At 36.4% G+C, this 19,815-nt stretch overlaps 1 protein-coding gene across 12 annotated transcripts in view; it reads right to left on the reverse strand.

Moving 5' to 3' along the window:
- Window positions 1-8,577: 8,577 nt before the first annotated feature.
- The window catches only part of VEPH1 (ventricular zone expressed PH domain containing 1), a 122,979-nt gene continuing 111,741 nt past the window's right edge, over window positions 8,578-19,815 (reverse strand). For all 12 annotated transcript variants that reach the window (XM_039330635.1, XM_039330641.1, XM_039330639.1 and 9 more), the window contains 2 exons: window positions 14,289-14,425; window positions 8,578-10,127 (listed from right to left, as the gene is read on the reverse strand). In XM_039330635.1, the coding sequence (XP_039186569.1) occupies window positions 9,891-10,127; window positions 14,289-14,425 (374 nt within the window). In that variant the 3' untranslated portion in view covers window positions 8,578-9,890. The remainder of the gene's footprint in view (window positions 10,128-14,288; window positions 14,426-19,815) is intronic.

Genomic DNA, 19,815 nt, shown 5'->3' on the forward strand with positions numbered 1-19,815 from the left:
TGTGCTTTGGTAGAAGAAAGAAAAATGCTGATGGCACCTTAGTGGGATTTGATTTTCACATTCTCTACAGACAGGAACATGAGTTGTTTAAAGCATTTGAGTGCAAACAACACTCAGGAATTTCTGGATGATCTATTTTTTGAGAGGAAAGAGGGATGAAGTGGAATAAGCCTATTGTAATTGGATGGGCTTTTATTTGCCTAGTCTGTGACCCACAACTCCTCTTAGCACAGTTGAAATATTCAGTTTTGAATGCAAATCTAAGAAGCCAATTCTTCAGACAATGTTGTTTTCTGTTCTAAGTTTCCTGTAACCCGTGTTTTTGGAAGGTTGACCAAACAGATGAGAAAAAGAACTAGCTAATGGTGAGGGTATTGAGTTAGAACTAAGAAACCTAGATGCACTTTGGATGATTGTGGATCAGGCAAAAGTCTACATCCCAGTATACATTACAGAAAATTTGTGGGAATGAAATTAGGAAGAGATAGGCTGACCTGCCTTGGGCTCCTTATTTGTTTGTTTATTATGGACATTTATATGGTCTCCCATCTTAATCAAATAACTCTGGGTAGCTATCAAGCATAAAATCAGGAACATATTTATGAAAACAATAGAAAAACTCAGCAAAAGATACTGGGTAAAAACATGTCCTCATCAACCAAAGTAAAAAAAAAAAAAAACCACAAAACATTAACATTATGCCTTCTGAAAGGACATCAGGATATCCAAAATTAAGGGGAGAGGCAGACATGCCATGACAAAGAAGGCATGCCTGCTAAGTTTCATAAGATGGCAGTTTCATCCAAGGGATTTGGAGCATGTTCATCCTGCTGGATCTGATAGGATGGGTGGAAATCATTAGAGACAAGTAGTCTCTCATATAGCCTAGGCCAGGGATAGGCAACCTTGGCTCTTTTATGACTCATGGACTTCAATTCCCAGAATTCCTAAGCCAGCTATGCTACCCCTGGCCTACCTCTGGCCTAGGCTGTATGCTACGTGAGGTTTTATAGGTGATAACCAGCACCTTGAATTGCATCCACAACTGCTGCACAAAATGAATCTATGCAAAGACACTCTTGATCATGGCTGCTACCTGCTCCTTGAGCAGGAGTTCAGAAGGACTTCCAGATTGCATACCAGATCTCCAGATCCAGGAAGCTCTAAAACACACAGCTATTCTGTCTTGCTAAGATTGAGTCAGTTTATTCTTTAACATCCAAATCTTCCCAGTCTTCAGACATTGTGAAAGAGCGTTGATAGCACCATTTGGCAGCTCAAAGTAAGATATATAACTGAGTATTATCAGCATGCCAACTGATGACATTGCCTGTTAAATAGGAATGAGGAAAGGGCTGTACCTTGAAGCACCCCAACAATCATATACAACCCTACTAATGCTGATTTGAAGGAGAGCCACTAAAAATGTGGTCCCCAAGTTCCAACCCCTAGAGCTGATATAGAAGGCTATCTTTGTTGACGATATTGAAAGCCACTGAGAAATCAAGGGAAAGGGTGGTGTCCTTTTGACAATCTTCGCATATAGTATCAGGTCTTGAATGGACAGCTTTAAGGCCTTGGTGCATATTGATGGATTCAGTCAGTTCTGTTTCTTCGAGGGCCATAAGAAATAAGATTGTGTTCAGTGTATTTGTTTGAAGATCAAATGCTTCAGAAGTCTGACAGAAAAGTTAATAGCCTTGATTTTTTGACTTACCACAGATTTTGTTCTGGGAAACCTGTAGACATTTTATAGATGTCTGCAAATTCATTTTTTGTTGTGAGGGAAGGGGGACAGTTGATAGAGGGGTTGCTGCCACAAACTGATGCTTTTTTTAAAAAAAAATATTTTACACTTTAAATGAACAACAATCCTCAATTTCATTTTACATTAAAATAATTACATATGTAATTTTGGTGAAAGTTAAGTTGCATTCTTTTCAATTGTAAATTGTGCAAGCTAGCTGAGGAATGCTTTCCTGGAATAGAAGAACATTGCTTTTATATAGCCAAGAAAACAGGGGGTCCGATCCCAGACTACGAAGTAGTTGCTAGCATCAGTGTGAGTTAGGAGGGGACCAATAATGGAGGAAGAAAAAAGAAATGTCAACATATAACATAAGTCTTCATAAAAACCGTTCCAGTCCAGTGAACTTGGAGGCTGTACTTTCTCACAGCCTTGTCCGTTTACATATCCAGGAACTGGTCTTCTGCTTGGGAGGTGAACACAATAAATTTAAAATGTGGAACATTTAATGTGCATTCCTCCTCCTCACAATTTGCCAGTGTGACCTTTATTTTAATCATTCTTTTTCTCCAAATAATTCTTACAAAAAGATATTGCGCTTCCAGCAAGGCTAATCAAGGGATTAATGGCTAAGGGATTAATGGCTATTCCTTCTCTGGCAGTAAAGAAAGGCCATTCTTCCTAGCTACTTACAAAAGGTCTAGTTCTATGACCCTCATACTGTGAGGTCAAACCTGGAATGTTTATGGCAGTGCTGTAGCCTAGGTTGACACCATGAATCTGAAAATGATTACAGAGTGGCAGATGTTAGGACCACAGAAATGAAGAATGTGAATTCCTAGACTGAACTGGCCATGCTAGAATCCAGTTCAATTAATTATCTTTTCTTATTTAAAAGCATACACACAATTACACTTATTACTTTTATTTTGAAACACATCTCTCTTTTGTATGATAAATTATCTTTATTTCTATATAGTATATAACCCAGTTTAAATAGATTAGCCTCTGCCCATTATCCAAAAGGTTAATTAAGTCCAAGGCTCTAAAATGATAAAGCTGTCAATAAAGGAGAATATTTATAGTCCAGGGTTGAAATGAGGGATCCTTGGTACTCTCTGAGCTTGATTGTTTTCTTGCAGACATTTCATCACTCAAACGAGATAACATCATCAGTGCTAATAAGGAGTCAGATTTGTTCTCAGTTTATATTCTAATGGCTCACCCTGTCAATATTGTTGGGATAACTTTAGGGGCTCTTTGATTGTGCTGTTTACCTTTGGCCTTTTTTTTTTTTGGCAGTTCCTTGATAGAGTTATTGTTTATTTGATTGTTGGTCTGATGTTAATCTTGGCATTAATCTACACTCAGTGTGCTGATTGCTGGTGGGGATGTGTTTTGGTCTTTTTGTTCCCTGTTTGACGTTGATTGTCTCTTTTGCAGTTTGTAGATGTTGTTTATGTCTATATGTCTATTGATGGCTGATTTGTCAGAGTGCCAGGCTTCTAGAAATTCCCTAGCTGCATTTTTGGAGTTGGTTTGGTCTAGGTCGGTTACAGTTTCCCAGTTGAAACTATGGTTAAATCTGTCCACATGGTGTGAAATTAAAGCGTTTTCATCATGTCTTCTGACTATTAATTGGTGTTCATGGATGTGTTCTGCCAGTCTTTTGCCTGTTTGTTCCACATAGTGGCTGTTGCAGTCATTGCACTTATGTTATAAATGATTCCTGTTTTTTTCTGGGACTGCTGGGACTTTTGGTTTAGTTAGAATATTTTGAAGGGCTTTAGTTCACTTGTGTGCTATAATGATTCCATGTTGTAGTAGTCTGTTGATTTCTGAGATGTTCTTAATGTATGGCAGTGTTACTCTTTTTTAGGGTTTGTGCTGGTTGTGCTGTATTGGGTTGAGTGGCCAGACACTTTTTGATAAAATTGCGTGGATATCCATTTTGTTGGAAGATGTTGTATAGATGCCCTGTTTCTTTTTTCTGCTGTCCATGGTTGCTGTAGTGTGTTTGTGCTTGTCTAAGAAATGTTCTTAGGCAGTTTCTTTTGTGAGACATTGGTTGTTGCTACACCAAAGCAACGTCCACTACATCATCCACACTATATTACTATATTCACCACCAAAGCAGGAAGAAAGAAGTACTCAATAATACAGCAGGATACAGCAGGAAGATTAAGAAGGCTAAAGCTCAGATGAACAAAGGCTTCTAGGAATGCAAACAATAAGGACAAAAGGGTTGTTTGGATATGTCTGGAACTAGAGGAAAGTCAAGGAAATGGTTGGTCCATTAGTTGGAAAATATGGAAAGATTGTAAAGACGAACTACTTAATTTCTATCTTGCAGCTGCTGTTTCTCAAAAAGAAAAAGTATTTGGACAGATCAGAAGCAAAACTGTGAGGAACAGAAAAAAATGCAGATCAAAATAGTAAGGAATTGGTAAAAGAAACCTTGGTTGTCTGAAAGGATTTAATCTTCTGGGCCAAATGGTAACATTCCAGGATTTTAAAAGAAATGGTGAATGTCTTCTTAGAGCCAGTGGTTGAAAGGTTTAAGAAATCCTGGAGTACAGCAGAATGCCAAAGAGAGTCAACATTGTTTTAATATTTTAAAATGAGGAGATCTATCAGATAGGCATTAATACCTGGGAAAATCCTAGAAAAATAACCAAGAAGTGAGTTTGCAAGCATTTGTAAAGAAATTGGGTGATTACCACAAGCTAGCATGGTTTGTTGAATACAGATCATGGCAGACAAATCTACTGCTTTCTTTGACAAAGTAGCTAGATCAGTAGACAAAGGAAACATAGATGTAGCAAACTGATTTCAGAAAGGCATTTGATAAAAATTGACCACAGCATCCTTCCTGATAAATTAGGACAATATGTGATTGAGGGTCCCATCCTAGAGAGATTCCCAGTTAGCTAAATGATATTAGTCAACACATGGGTCTCTTCCACCCCAGTGATTCTGATTCAAGAAGTAGTAAAGTTAATTCCTTTTCTTTGGAAGCAATAACAGGAGAGAGGGGGAAAAAAACCATAGCAAGCCCTTAGTTGATAGAAGCCACCAATTTTCAAAAAATGCCATTAGCTCCACTATGGGCTTGTATCATTTACCAGTACTATCTCCAGAACTTTCTATGTAATTATAGGGCAATGTATTTTCAGATTTTAATATTATGTTATGAATTTGTTTTATACCAGATCAGATCTCTGTCTGATCTATTTAAGTTCTGCTTAGTGTCAATAACTCTTAGTCAGAAGTCTCCCATTATCTGCTTTACATTCCAGTGGTTGAAGAAATTGAGCACTGAACCTGGGTGCGTGTATGCAACCATACATGTTGCCAAGGAATTATAGTGGTAAGTAGATTCAGGTTAACCCCATCTAACATCCTTTTGGGCAAATGTTTAGAAGTGAACTGGGCCCTCTAATGCTCTCCTGCTGAATAAAATAAGTGGTTGGCAGTATATAAGCCTTTTTGACTGAATAGCACAACGGACATACAATTTAACCACAATTGTGTTCATTAGAGCAAAAAAAAAAAAAAAGGAATGCAGTGGGTTGGCAATATCATTCAGATCTTTGGTAAAAAAGAATGAAGGTTTTATTCCAGGCTAAACACTTATGGAAGCAACCAAAGTAAGCAAATACATCCTGCATTACAACAACCATATGAGCTCCACAGCTTTTAGCTAAATGCAGACATTACTCTGAGTGTCACAGTGAAAAACAAAACCTATAGTTTATTTGGCAGCTGAAGAAAAAGAAAACCTGCAGTGGTGGGATATAGATATTTTTGACTCCTTCCCCTGCTTTCTGATTGATGGCTTTTGCTTTGCTTAAGTTTTTCTAGAAGGGCAACTAGAAAGCCTGATGGTAGTGAGGTTCCTTTTATAGTATTCCAAAGTATAATCATCTACAGGGGGACCAAACTTAGGCTGATTTTATACAATTATGTTTGGCTCCAACTCAGAGGTGTCTTCAGTTTCACAGTATGTATTCCACATTGTTTCAATAGTCCTTAAAGTGAAAGGGTGGATCTAAGATGACTGGTGATAATTTAAGTAAAATAATGTCTTAAGCTATATGATTTCAGACACATTCTAGTGAAGCAAAAGAAAACAATGATTGTATTACACAGGTCAAAATATTGCCATATAGGAAATAAAATGGTGTCTTTATGTAAGCATTGATATCCTTGTCTTGCAATACTGTTGAGGTAATCCTCGGTTCTTAGACTACTACAAAGGATCCTTTTCTTCATATGGAAGAATTCATGCCTGCCTCAACTCTATAATATGCAGATGAACTTGAATTTAAAGTGCTCAATTTATGTGATAATTCTCTCTTATCATTTAGAGAGAAGAATTAATCTGAATTGGAAACCCACAATATCAGAGAAGGTCAGTGGTATGTAGCTTCAGATGTGAAGACATTTATATATTTAAGAGAAAGTGTGCCACTTACTGTTGATGCAAACTAAACTTAACAGACTTAGAATTAATAATGTACTGTAGATCTTTCCTTACATTCATTAAAAGCAGGAGCCTATTTTTTCTTTCTAGATTCTTTTTGTTTTGCCATACTATCATATAGGTCTAGGGTGCTCAAGACTGTGTTTAAGGTTATAGGGCATTTTAAAATACTTCCCTAAATTAAGGAATGCCACTAATAAAGTATAAGCTACCCTATAATTCTAGGCTCTTTAGGTTCTTCTTTAATAGTTTATTTCTATTCAGATCCTGGTCTAATTTTCTCCCAACCATATCTCCAAATGAATATTAGCAATGATAAAAATATAATGAGCATTTGTAATCACAGATGTGTCTAGATCAGGCATGACAAATTACCGGTCCCCGGGCCGGATGTGTCACATCAAAACCATGCCCACCCCAGTGCCGGCAATGGGGAAAAAGTCGTGATATGTCGTGCGATGTCACGTGACATTGCAAGTTTGACATGCCTGGTCTAGATTGTCATCATAAGATTATCTATCTCTCTTATCTATCAATCATCATCAACCTGTCTGGGATGTTTTTCCTGGTGGGTTTTAGTAGGCCTTTGCTGGCCTAGTTATGTAACTCCTGTTAGATAGCAATGGACAATTACTCTAAATACAGTTTGTGTCAGTAAGGCAAGCATTCAAATATTAATCCATTCTGTCTGAATTTTTTTCATAAAAACTAAAGTTTTTCTTAGTTTTCATTTTGACAATGGTTAAATGTCCATATAGTTTTGTTTGGCAACCTGGAAGTGATTACTTTTCTAGAATAATTGTAAACATTGCAATCAAACATTGCAACAAACACAAAGACACACACACACACACACACACACACACACACACACACACACTTCTTTTATGGAACTATGTACAAAAATATTTGATTTAAACCTTACCACGTATACAACTTTTTAGCCAGGTAGCTGAAAACTTTAGCAGATATTTCATGAAGGACATGACAATCAACAATGAATTAAATTTTGTCTGGTCACAGCATTTCACTTTGGCATGTTTTATTGTTTTATCTCAGTCTTTAAAAATTGAAACTGTTCATTGGGGAACTGGATTATAGGGTGTCTGGTTGTACCCCTCCTCCAAGGTTAACTTTTACTACTCGCTTTACTCTGAAATGAAGGCTTTGTAAAAGCAAATAGAACAGTCTCAGTGATATATTATAAATGCTCAAGTATTTCGAATTTGTGGATTGATTATACAGGCCATGCTATACAATGCTGTTGTATATTGTTTTTTTCTTTTATGGCAATAGAAAATTCAGAAGTTTTTCAAATTCTCAACAGTGACTTTAGGGGCATTTCAAATTAGCAATCATGACCATAACAATAATTTAACATATCTTTTTTTTCTTTTTCCTATGGCTCAAAAATGTAAGGTGCTAGGCAAAGGACTATTTTTGTCACTAGAATTGCAGTTAATGTTAAATTCTATCTACTGAGGCCAACTGTAACCAAAGGATATGATGAAGAGACTTCACTTCATCTAAGAAAATTTCAGATTTATTTCTAGGCATCCAGAGCTGCTGAGATAACCTGGGTCTTGTTGGAGTTGCTGTGGTTATTTGTCATATTTTGTCCCCCCACCTTAGGGTCCATCATTTTGCCATTGTTAGCATATTTCTTTTGTTGTCTGACAGCTCTCCCCAAATCTCAGATTATGTGGGAGCACTTCAGAAGGAGTTTTGTTCTAAGTCACACACCATGTGACATGATTTAGCATGGCTTCCTGTTCCAATTATGTTGTAAAGACAGGGAATAAGATATACTATTTATCTGAGGTAGATCCTACCTTGGCTTGAAAGTGGAAGCCAAGTCTATAATTTGAGATACTTTAAAGATGTGTTTATATTTTATGTTTGGGTCTTAGTCACAAGAATTGTGTCAAAAGAAACATTCATAGGTTCTGCAATAGATAGGCTATGGTCTTTATAATTCCTGAGGAGATATGTCAAAGCACAGAGAGTATGAAAATCTTCAGCAAAATAAATGTTGAATAAAAAGAGACTTCAATCCCACTGGCCTGGGTGAAGAGTCCTTCAAAACACCAGTAGAGTGGAGGCCATTCAAATCTAATGGAATTCAGCTCATGGATAAAAATGTAAAGATTTCATTTCAGTTTTGATTTCCAAAAGCTATTGCTCTGGAATTGTTAATATTGCAGTGTTAAAAGGATCAACAATAACCTCTGAATACTATATTAATTTTCATTTGCATGCATGATCACTCACCTGATTTTGAAATTATTTTTTTTAAAGGGGAGTAAAACTTTTTTTTTTAAAAAAGCACATTGAGTTACAAAGGCATGATTAAGTCTGTTTTATGTTCCCATCTAGATAAATGATGGTAAAGAAGCTATAGAGATAAAGAAGGACATCTCAAAAGTTCGAGCAATGTAATTTGTTAGATCATACATTTTAATAAATACATCTTAAGGGGATTGATAATGAGCATTTATATAACATAATATGATCAGAACATTTGCTTGATTGAAATAAATGTTTCTCTGGACTGTGAAGAGTTTCTCCAGATAAGGCCATCTGTGTATGAGACTATATTATCAATGCTTTTTCTTCCACTGTTATCAACTGGTTTCCTTATCTGCTAGAGGAACTAACTCCAGACATAACATTTCTGAGATCATGCAGACTAACAAAGACCTGAATTCATAATGCATAAAGTCAAAGCTGATAAGATTTGAAAGTATGTTTAAGTATGAACATGAGGCTGTATATTCATTACTGATGGCAGCAATTTTTTCAACTCCTGCTTCCCTGCAAAAATGGTTGATTTGCAATTAGACAACTAGAATATAGCACACAGATTTATTTCTATGGGAGCAGATTCAAGAAACCATATGCTTCAGTGTCATGTATGAATTACACAGGTCCGAATGTATTCATATAATCTTTGCTAACTGGCAGGATGAATAGCATATAATAGTATAAAATAGTCAACTTTGATTTCTTTCATAATCAATTCTAAAACAAATTAAATATCTTTTTCTCTGTTCCTCATGTATTCATGACTAGCATTAAACCACTGAATTTAAAAGGCCTACTAAAACCCACCTATAATATCAGAGTGGGAAGATATTTTTAGACTTTGTCCCATCCAATGGTGGCCAGCCAAATGCCTTGATTTGGGGTACAATGCAAGTACTATACAATGGCAGGCTTGGATGCTCAAAAAATGGCAGTCAGGACAAATTAGAACAGCAGTTATATCTGCAATTCATGTGTGAGACCCCCCCCCCAAAAGTGTGGCACAGCCAAGATGAGGTGAAAGCAAATTGCTAATCAGACATAAGTTGCTTTTCAATAACTGCAATTATTTAAATACTTATGTGCGGATCCTCCTTCTCTTCAACAAGGCCCAGCCCTTGAACCGGCACTTCTGGTTGTGATGGTCTTAGCTCTATGAACACCCAGAACTGGTCTATGTGATATCCAAAGAGCATGAAGATGGAATATTGTGGAAAAAAATGTCAGTGGTATCATTTCTCACTGCAAAATACATTACAACGCCTGCGTAATATCTTTTCCAATTCAGATATCAAGATGCTCCACATATGACTGAAAAAGATCTTCGAGAAAACATAAGCGAATCTATAGTTCTTACAAATATGTGGTTGCTTCTCTGCTTTCTCTTTCTTTAGCTTGTACCACTGCCACATTAATGCACTGTAGCCATTCCTCAGCATTCTTTTCATCTTGGGCTTTGAAGACATACATTTTATTGTCCGTGAAGATTTCAAAGGCCCGAGGAAGACTGCGATCTCGGCGCTTCTTGGCTACCACTTTGACACTCTGGACTTTACTCAGTTCAATGGGACAATCATCTGGATCATCTTTCTGAAAGAGTGATGGAGAAGGAAACAGAGCTTTATATCTCTTCAGAAAAATGCACAAATAGTTATTGTTAATTCTTTTGTTCAGTCTAAATGCTTTCATCCCAGCTTCACACAGGCAACAAGCTAGTTCAATAGCCACTCAGGCTCCCAGATACCCACAGCAAAAGATTATGCTAAAATAATGACTCGTGCAGTTTTGCCATGATTGAAATTCCACCGAAGTGCACTTACTTCCTATACATTCTAGTATTTGCCTCATGACATCATGATACACAATGAATCATTTGTCCCCCCCTCTCATCCTGTCCTCACTATCTACAGACATCTATGCTCTCAAGTGAATCCAAGATGTTTATGTGAAAAAGATAAAGAATGTCAGTATTCATATTAAACATTAGTTAACATTAGTTTCTGGTAATACTATTTAAACTTCTACATGAGCAAGAACAAAGAAAGACCAATGTATTATAGTACTGAGATTGTTGTGAATATCCAGTTGAGGTCAACCTTCATCCCTGGAATTTAACTGGGCTGACTTATTCATATTCATATTAGTAAAGTTGGAAGGGATCTTGGAGGTCATCTAGTCCAACCCCCTACTCGGGCAGGAAACCCTACACCATTTCGGACAAGTGGCTGTCCAGTCTCTTCTTAAAAACTTCCAGTGTTGGAGCATTTACTGCTTCTGGAGGCAAGCTGTTCCACTGATTAATTGTTCTCACTGTCAGGAAGTTTCTCCTTAGTTCTAGGTTGCTTCTCTCCTTGATAGTTTCCACCCGTTGCTTCTTGTCCTGCCTTCAGGTGCTTTGGAAAATAGCTTAATTCCCTCTTCTTTATGGCAGCCCCTGAGATATTGGAATACTGCTATCATGTCCCCCCTTGTCCTTCTCTTCGTTAAACTAGACATACCCAATTCTAGCAACCGTTCCTTATATGTTTTAGCCTCCAGTCCCCTAATCATCTTTGTTGCTCTTCTCTGTACTCTTTCTAGAGTCTCAACATCTTTTTTACATCGTGGTGACCAAAACTGGATGCAGTATTCCAAGTGTGGCCTTACCAAGGCATTGAAGAGTGGTATTAATACTTCACGTGATCTTGATTCTATCCCTCTGTTAATGCAGCCTAGCACTGTGTTGGCCTTTTTGGCAGCTGCAGCACACTGCTGGCTCATATTTAGGTGATTGTCTACTAGGACTCCGAGGTCCCTCTCACAGTTACTACTATTGAGCATGGTGCCACCTATGCTGTACTTGTGCATTTGGTTTTTCTTGCCTAAATGTAGAACCTTGCTTTTTTCACCATTGAATTTCATTTTGTTAGTTAGTGCCCAGTGTTCAAGAGGTGGTCATTGCTTATCTCTGAAAGTAAAAATGCTATCTGTGCAGCTTTGAGTTACTAGAATAAAAAGTGCAGTTTTTGTCTAATGAATAAATACAATAATGGTACTACAGTATAGGCTCAATTTACTATGTATGGAAAAATCTCTAAAATACTTAATTTGTTTCACTGGGAACTGATTTTTTTTTTTAGAATTAGTGCTTACTAAGATATCAATATGTATGATTTTTTCCTCTTTCAGTATTAGTGCATGTTACAATAATCTTCTAAATGAAGCCAGAGATGTAGGATTTGGCCAATTTTCCCACTAGGTTTTAAGTACTTTTAATGCATGTGAAAGAAGCCCATCTGATAATCTTGAACTAAAAAGTGTTCTGTTTGTTCTCATAGTCAGTCTGGCACAGAAACATGTTTAGCTGGCTCTGATTCCAGCCACCTGTAATGGTCTGATTGTCATTTAACTCTGTTAAAATAAATAGCAATAGCAATAACAATAGTACTTAGACTTATATACCATTTCATAGTGATTTGCAGCACCGTCTAAGCAGTTTACAGAGTCAGCCTAGCACTTAACAATCTGGGTTCTCATTTTACCGACCTCGGAAGGATGGAAGGCTGAATCAACCTTGAGCCAGTCAGGATCAAACTCCAGACTCTGGGCAGAGTCAGCCTGCAATACTGCATTCTAACCACTGTGCAATCAGTGCTCCATATTCTACCAAATAAACATTGGCGATCAGAGGGAAGAACTGAGATCCTGTGTTAATTTACCAATGCCTTAATGCGCCACATAATGAATTTTATGTAAGATGGGCATGCTAGTTCTTCCTCTTCTATGGCTGCTCCTGCTATTTTACCAATAGTTCTTGTTCATAACACTAATCCAGGCAACTTTCCTTGTCAGTCATGCTTGCTAGTGCACAAACACATTAGCTGGGTCAAAAGCTGCAATTTCAGAGAAAACAGAGACATCACCCGTGTCTTTTAGCTGTGCCTGGTGTCTCATTAGCTTTTTCACTACAGCATTACTGACAAGATTTCATTACACTGGTAACTTCTCTTCCTTTAACCAGTGGTTGTATAAAAGAAAAGAAGAAGAAGAGAGAGGGAGGGAATGCAACTTGCAATGTTCTATGTTCCAATTTAGACAATATATACAGAAGTCACCCATTCTGATTTCTGTCCTTCTGCAGCCACCACCACAGGTTATCTGCTTCTCTGACCCTTGCCTATTCTTCCTCTTTTCCCAATACAGCCATAGAAGATTGAAGTCAAACTACTAGTGGGATATCTCTTTCCTCACTTGCCAGCCTCTAGCTGTAGCTTATTTTCCTTAGTCTTTTATGTCAATTCATTCAGAAGACTCCCAGCAACTTACAATAGTGTACACACCAATCAGGTTAAGCAATATAAGCCAATGAAATGTCAACTGTTCCTATTCCATCACACCAATGGCCTGTAAAAGCCTGTAAAAAAAGTCAGGTCTTCAAGGCTCTTTAAAAATTTGGAGCAATTCTTCTATCTTGGGATTTCTATTCCAGAATAGGGAACCCATCACCGAGAAGACTCAGCATCAGGGTCAATGAAGATGATATTCTTTCAGTGGTAAGACTCTATTTTGCCTTACTGATCTAACTGGATGGGCAGATTCTACCCAGTATCAGTGATATTGGAGATGTCCAGACTTTATGCCATATAGGGCCTAAAGGCACATTAAATTGCAACCAGATGCAGCCAATGGAGTTCCCAAAATAGAGGGCAAAGCTAGCCATGCCCTTAAAAACATGCGCTGTCACATGCTGAAGCAGCTGCTTTACAGAAGGTGAGAAAAAATGATAATGTAAATTTTATGAGAGAGGCTACTTAGGAATATAGCTACTGTTCATTCTACAGAAACCAATATATTAGAGGAAGTAGCTTCTGCATATAGCATCATAGCGCAGAGCTCTGTCCATTGAGGTCTATTGACTCTTTTTTTAAATAAAATGTCTGGATGCCATTACAAAAATGGCTGCTGCCGAGTGCACACATTCACAAAATGATTGCCACAGTGGACATGTCCCAGTCACTCAATGTATAGAAAAACTAAACAGGAGAGGCTGAAAGGAAAAACATTTGATCCAAAACTAAAATATAAGACCAAAGAGTGTCTTAAACTTTAAAAGACAAGCTGCTTTTTTTTGAACCCACACTTTTAAACCGCAATAGAATCATAATACATGAAAAAGCAGATTAATGAAGTCTCTTTGTTACCTGAATCAGAAACCATAGGAGCAACTGTTAAAATTATGTATTTTATAATTTATAAATAAATTAACTATAATAAATAGTACATACATATTTTTATGGCCTTAATATTCTAAACTCATAAATCCATCTTTTTGATTAGGTAATACCAACTGAATATATGTCAGCATGCTACATATACCTTTTAACTGGTGGGATGCAAGCCATCATATATTGACTTGCAAGCTAGACTCTTAAAAATCTATCTTGGCTAGAAAAAATGAGCACTGTACACTTGGCTTAAGATTGGGTTTTGCTTGTAGTATTTTGCCCTTACCATTCATGGCAGAGCTACTGCTAAGACTGGTAACCCAGATTATCCTTACTCTTTTAAAAAATAGTTCTGGAAAACAAAGCAGTGTAAAATTTTAAGTGCCAATTCGATGCATAGCCATAAAACAATACTGATGGATGGATTTCTCTTAGGAATATTCTTATCTTTTAAATTTGTAGTTCATGCTAAAGAATCATCACCATTTTTCAGAGTTGGAAAGTGCAGGAAGTTTTTAAAAAGCATTTTTTTTCCTCTTCAACTTACAGATTTTCCTTTCTGAAAGAGAAGTTGATTGCCAGCAAGTGTAAAATAGCGAGTCTTCCATCGTTTAATGAATTTCCATCGAATTTGCTTTTCTTTCAACCTGCCTTCAATCAGTGGCTGGCCATCTTGATTCATAACTGTGGATATTTAAAAATATTACTGAATGCCCTATTTCAGAAATAAGTTGTTTTCCCTCCTGTATGGCATCTTTGTAATCCACAGACTCAATTTCCCCTTAATAATAATCACAATAATCACAAAGAAATTGTTCCTGTTTCTAAAAAAAAAAGAAAGAAAAAAGTCAAGTCATGAGTATGTTTTCATCATTTTTTTTATAAAGTTTATGACAACTCTGGAGACAAGTTGTAATAAATTCCTCTTCTGTTTACATTTACTGATTGCCATTTGTCTCTCGATAAGGGAATAAAGAAATACTGGGAATTGGTTTGGACATGTAGATATGTACATTTACTTAATTTACTCTAGTATTTCTGAGTTATATTTAAAAGAAATAATTCTAAGAAGTGGGTAAAATTCCTACTTTTATTTTCTTTACTTTGGCAAACACTGATTGTTTCCAGCCAATCTTGTGCAAGAACAGATAGAGAGGGAGGTTTTGCAGCAGGACATACTGTTGAATTTAGTCAGAGAGTTGAAAAGAGATTCATTGTAATGAGGTCCAAGAGCATTTTCTTGGGTAATACTTACTATTCTTCTGAGAATGTTAGTATGTCACAAAGAACTGAGGAATCCCCAGAGTTCTATTTTTTTAAAAAAAACTTTCAGGGTGCATAGTTAGATAAATGCAAGGATGGATAGTGATGCTGTCTTCAAAAGCTAGATAAGATGCCAGAAAATATGTGGGATTAATTAAAGTAGAAAAGTTTAAAGGTCAAAAGGTACTAGTATTCTAAATATTTCTTTTTGAAGGAATTCTTATTTTCTTTGCAATTAAGCTGTCTAAACATGTAGGGTTTTGTACAGTAACCTTGTAACCTCTCTGTTGGGAAACTTCATTTCTTAAATGAAAACAGTCTTTTTTATAGGATTTCAGACACCAGGTGAAGCCTTTGGTTCAGAGCTATAAGCTATAATCTTCCTGTCTGAATATTAAAATTACTGGCACTATATGTTATTACACAGATAAAAGCAAAAAAAATATGTCCAGGTATGTTCATTTAACAAAGTAATATATTGTTGATATGGATACATAAGCTTCTGATTATACAAACCAAAGTCACATACCTTAAACACAATATTTAAAAACAAACCAACTTAACAATGTCACTCACTCTGAATTGTCATGACAGTGAGCCCTAACAAGGCATCAAGACATTTTAACTATGTCAGAATGTATTATTTATTTGGTGGCCAGGGCAATTTCTGTCACTTGAAAACTTACATACAATAATGTCAAATAAGTGCATACTTATAGCTATATAGACATATCCTTATCAAATTGCAATTGAATTTAGAAACTAATATCAGATAAACAAAAAAAAAATCTTGACTCACACTTCACTCTGGAACATCATCCTGTAATTTTCTTGGCAAACGAAAATTGTACTTGGCACAAATAGAGTAGTAGTTTACTACTTCCAATAGTTTACTGGGATTTTTTTAAATTTCCCAGCCTAACACACAGTTCTAAGGTTTCCTAGTAGTGTCTTATCCAAATAATAAACAGAATTAATTCTGTTTAGCTTCTAAGTACAGAGAAGGCTGGCCAGGTTACATCCAGAAGTGCTGTTGTCAATGCTTGCTTTGGGATGTTTTTCAACTTCCTGATCTAGTTTAGAGTACATTGATGTTCTGATGGCCTCCATCCAGGTGCAGCACGACTTAGCTGGATCAAGAACAGCCAGGCTTCCTACCCATTGTTTGCTCAAGCAAGAAGGAGTCTTCAGTTAATGTAGATTCTGGAGCAGCAGTCTTTACAAGTGCCAACATCTGATCTTGGAGATGACTTGGGCATGCTCTGTCATAAAATTTGGCCAATTTGTTCGTTTTTTAAAATTTAATTTTGGAGATTCCATCTACCAGTGCTGTAACCAATGTAATGCCTATACTTATTGTGTTGCCAACCCTGGAATAATTTCTGGTTATATTTATTTCATACCAGTGGAAGATTTCCTTCTAGGCCAGTTACAATTTGGAGGATATTTTAATTGAAACTTAAACTTAAACAGGGGTGTCCACAAGCTGCATGTGATCAAAAAAGTCAATATGTGATAGTAATTGTGCAATTGATGTTCCATTTCCAAGATGCCCATAAGAAAGGAGTGGGGCATCAACTCTTCAGTCACAGCTGCCATGTTGATCTTTTAAAAATTCCTTTCTCTTCTTGGATATCCTTGAGCAGAAAGGAAGAATTAACCACACTTATGAACTGGAATTCTCATTTTTAGCAGCCGTTATTTAGGAAAATGTACAAGTAATCCAGTTCATTTGGTAACCGTTTGAAATTTCAACGGCACTAAAAAGGTGACATGACCATTTTCACACTTACAACGATTGCGGCATCCCCGTGGTCATGTGATCAAAATTCAGATGCTTGGCAACTGACTCATATTTATGACGGTTGCAGTGTCCCAGGATCACCTTTTGCAACCTTATGACAAGCAAAATCAGTGAGGAAGCCAGATTCACTTAACAACCACGTTACTAACTTAACAACTGCAGTAATTCACTTCACAATCATGGCAAGAAAGGTCATAAAATGGGTCAAAACTCACTTAACAAATGTCTCACTTAGCAACATTAAATTTTGGGCTCAAAATTGTGGTTGTAAGTTGAGGACTATCTGTATTGAAAATGTTAAATCCAATTACAAATTAAGGTCATGCCTCATTATTATTAAACAGTTTGAAATCAGAAACTCTTGATACTCTACAACAGGGGTCCTCAACCTTGGCAACTTTAAGACTTGTGGACTTCAATTCCCAGAATTCTGGGAGTTGATCCACAAGTCTTAAAGTTGCCAAGGTTGAGGACCCCTGCTCTACAACAAGTCCCCAAGAGGTCCAGATTTACTTTTGCTCTATCATCACTTCAATTGGTTTTCAAAGTGCTTGGTGCCTTTTCTGTATGAACACAAACTGACTATATATATATAAATGTTCCCTAAACTCATGTTTATGTGGAAAGGATAAAGAGAGTAAATGTTTAAATATTTGTCTAACTTGAGAGTAAACATTTCCCCTCATATATTACTTTTGGGGGAATCCTTGTGTAATATCAGAAATGTCAACAAAAAATGAAATAAATATAGTGACTTTTCATGTACCACACCCTTGCCAAAGGTCCTTCATTCATCAAGATTTGGATATATATATTTGGATATATAAAGCACAGAAAATTAAGAATCTTGTGAGGAAAAACTGACATAGTAGAATGTACTATATTATTTCAGACTGCAAATGAATGCACATTTGAGAAATTTTAAATGATCTTCAACTAAAATCTACACAAACTGAAACAAGCATACGAGGAAAGAAATTTCCAGCTCTTCAACATTTCTATTTGCAAGGATTTTTAAAATTATAAAAAGCTTTCATAAATTACATCTGTAATCTTAGAAGGTGTCCTGATCAGTCACACCAACCTAAAGTCTCCACAATAATATAATGGTGTCTTTTAAACTCTCAGCAATCGTGGAGAAATCTGCCTTAAAGGTCAACAAAATTGGATTTAACCACATACATACAAATGGGTATAAATTTAGCCTAAAGTTGACTTGCTCTCCCCAAACACAGATCTAAAACAATAGAGAGAAGATAATGCATTATCTTCTAGTTTTAGTGGTTACTCTAGTCCAGCCTAAGAATTATTTAATAATAATTAAATAATAAGAATTATTTAATAATAATAAACATAAATGTGTATAACAGGACTATTGTTTTCCAAGCTAGTGTTTAAAAAAATATGACACAAATTGCCGGAGATATTGAAACATTCAGAACTTTTTCAAAGTATTTATACTTTTAAAGGGGTAGAGTAGAAGTGAGATTCTCCTATAGGACTGATTCCCAGATATGATGAGCTGCAAGAACCATTGTTATCAGACCTACTAAAACAAAGTCCAGATGATCAGAGTTGTTGACAATTTTAATTCTTTTCTTCATTTAGTGGCTATCTGGACTTTTGTAGTTGAGATCTGATAGCCCTAATTTGTACAGGAAGAAAATTATAGAGAATGGGGAATATCTTTCTGACCATCTTAAAATACCTTTTCTATCTTCTCCAAAATGCAGGAGACATTGAGCAAGGAGCCCAGCATCTCAAAAGGTGCCTAAAGAAATGATCAAGGAAACAGAATGTCCTGAAACATTTTTTAACCAACTCTGTAATTCTTGACACCATTCCCATAAAGCCTCCAGCTTCACAATTTCACTGAACCAATTCTTTCCCTTTAAACTTTTGTAAATTAGATAGAATAGCATCAGTGGATTTATTGGAAGGCGGAACTAGCATTAATGAAAGCAATATCAGTTCTTGGCTGCCTGTGCTTTGATCCCATGACAGATATAACCATAAGGCTATTTCAGAAAATAGACTTGCAGGAAACTCTATCATGACTCATGCATTGCTGTCTACACAACAAATGGATGAAAGATAGAAAAGAAATCCATTATCCTTGCAAATACGTTCTGCAGTTATTATAGCAATTGTTGACTCTGCTCTCTTGGACCCATCATTCCTTTCTTCAGGCCTAATAGTAAGATAAAGATAAAATCTCCTTTAAGTTCATCCTGGCTCTTGTACTGTAGCTATGTCCATGTAGTTTTCTTGGCAACAATATAAAAAGAGCTTCCTTTTGTTGCCTTCTGGTGTGTTTTTTTATTAGTAGTATTCCCCAGAGCAAGTTATAGCCATAACATTTCTGTATGGTCTTCCATCCAAACACTCACTCCGTCCAACTTTCCTTTGCTTCTTGAAATTAATCAATGTTGTCACATCATAGCATGTGCTTGATTTGAACTTACTGCAAATTAAAGCATTTTGCACGATGAGATTGTGGAATCCTTGGTGCTCTCTGAGCATGGTGATTTGTTTGCTGATGTTTCCTTACCTGACTAACTTAGAGAGCACTAAAGATTCTACAGTTCAACACTGAGCTACATACAGTATATTCTCTTCTAATGATAAGATTACCCGGGAAGGGATTTAAGGAAAAGTACTGGATTAAAAAGTTGCTGTTTAAAATATTATAAATCATGGTTGGGCAGCCTACTGTTCAAAGCTTCTTGTAGTCCTGAAAACCATATTTTATAGTAAAAAAAATAGTAAATTTTTCTTTGAATAAGTCTTAGCTCTTGCTTAGTATCCAAACATATCCATGCAGGGTTCTTAACAAAAATATGGAAGCACTTTGCCATGACCTTCATCCAGGATCTGTTTCACTTCTCAATCTAATGCATGACCTTGATGTTTCTGGTGGATTCCCTTCTTGGTCAAAATCTGCTTAGACTTTTTTAGAGGTCTTTCCTGTTGCCCCCTAATCCAAGTTTGGATTGAAGTATATAAT

The sequence above is a fragment of the Crotalus tigris genome, unplaced genomic scaffold, assembly GCF_016545835.1.
Source record: "Crotalus tigris isolate CLP2741 ecotype Arizona unplaced genomic scaffold, ASM1654583v1 scf7180000024430.1745191, whole genome shotgun sequence".
NCBI lineage: Eukaryota > Metazoa > Chordata > Lepidosauria > Squamata > Viperidae > Crotalus > Crotalus tigris.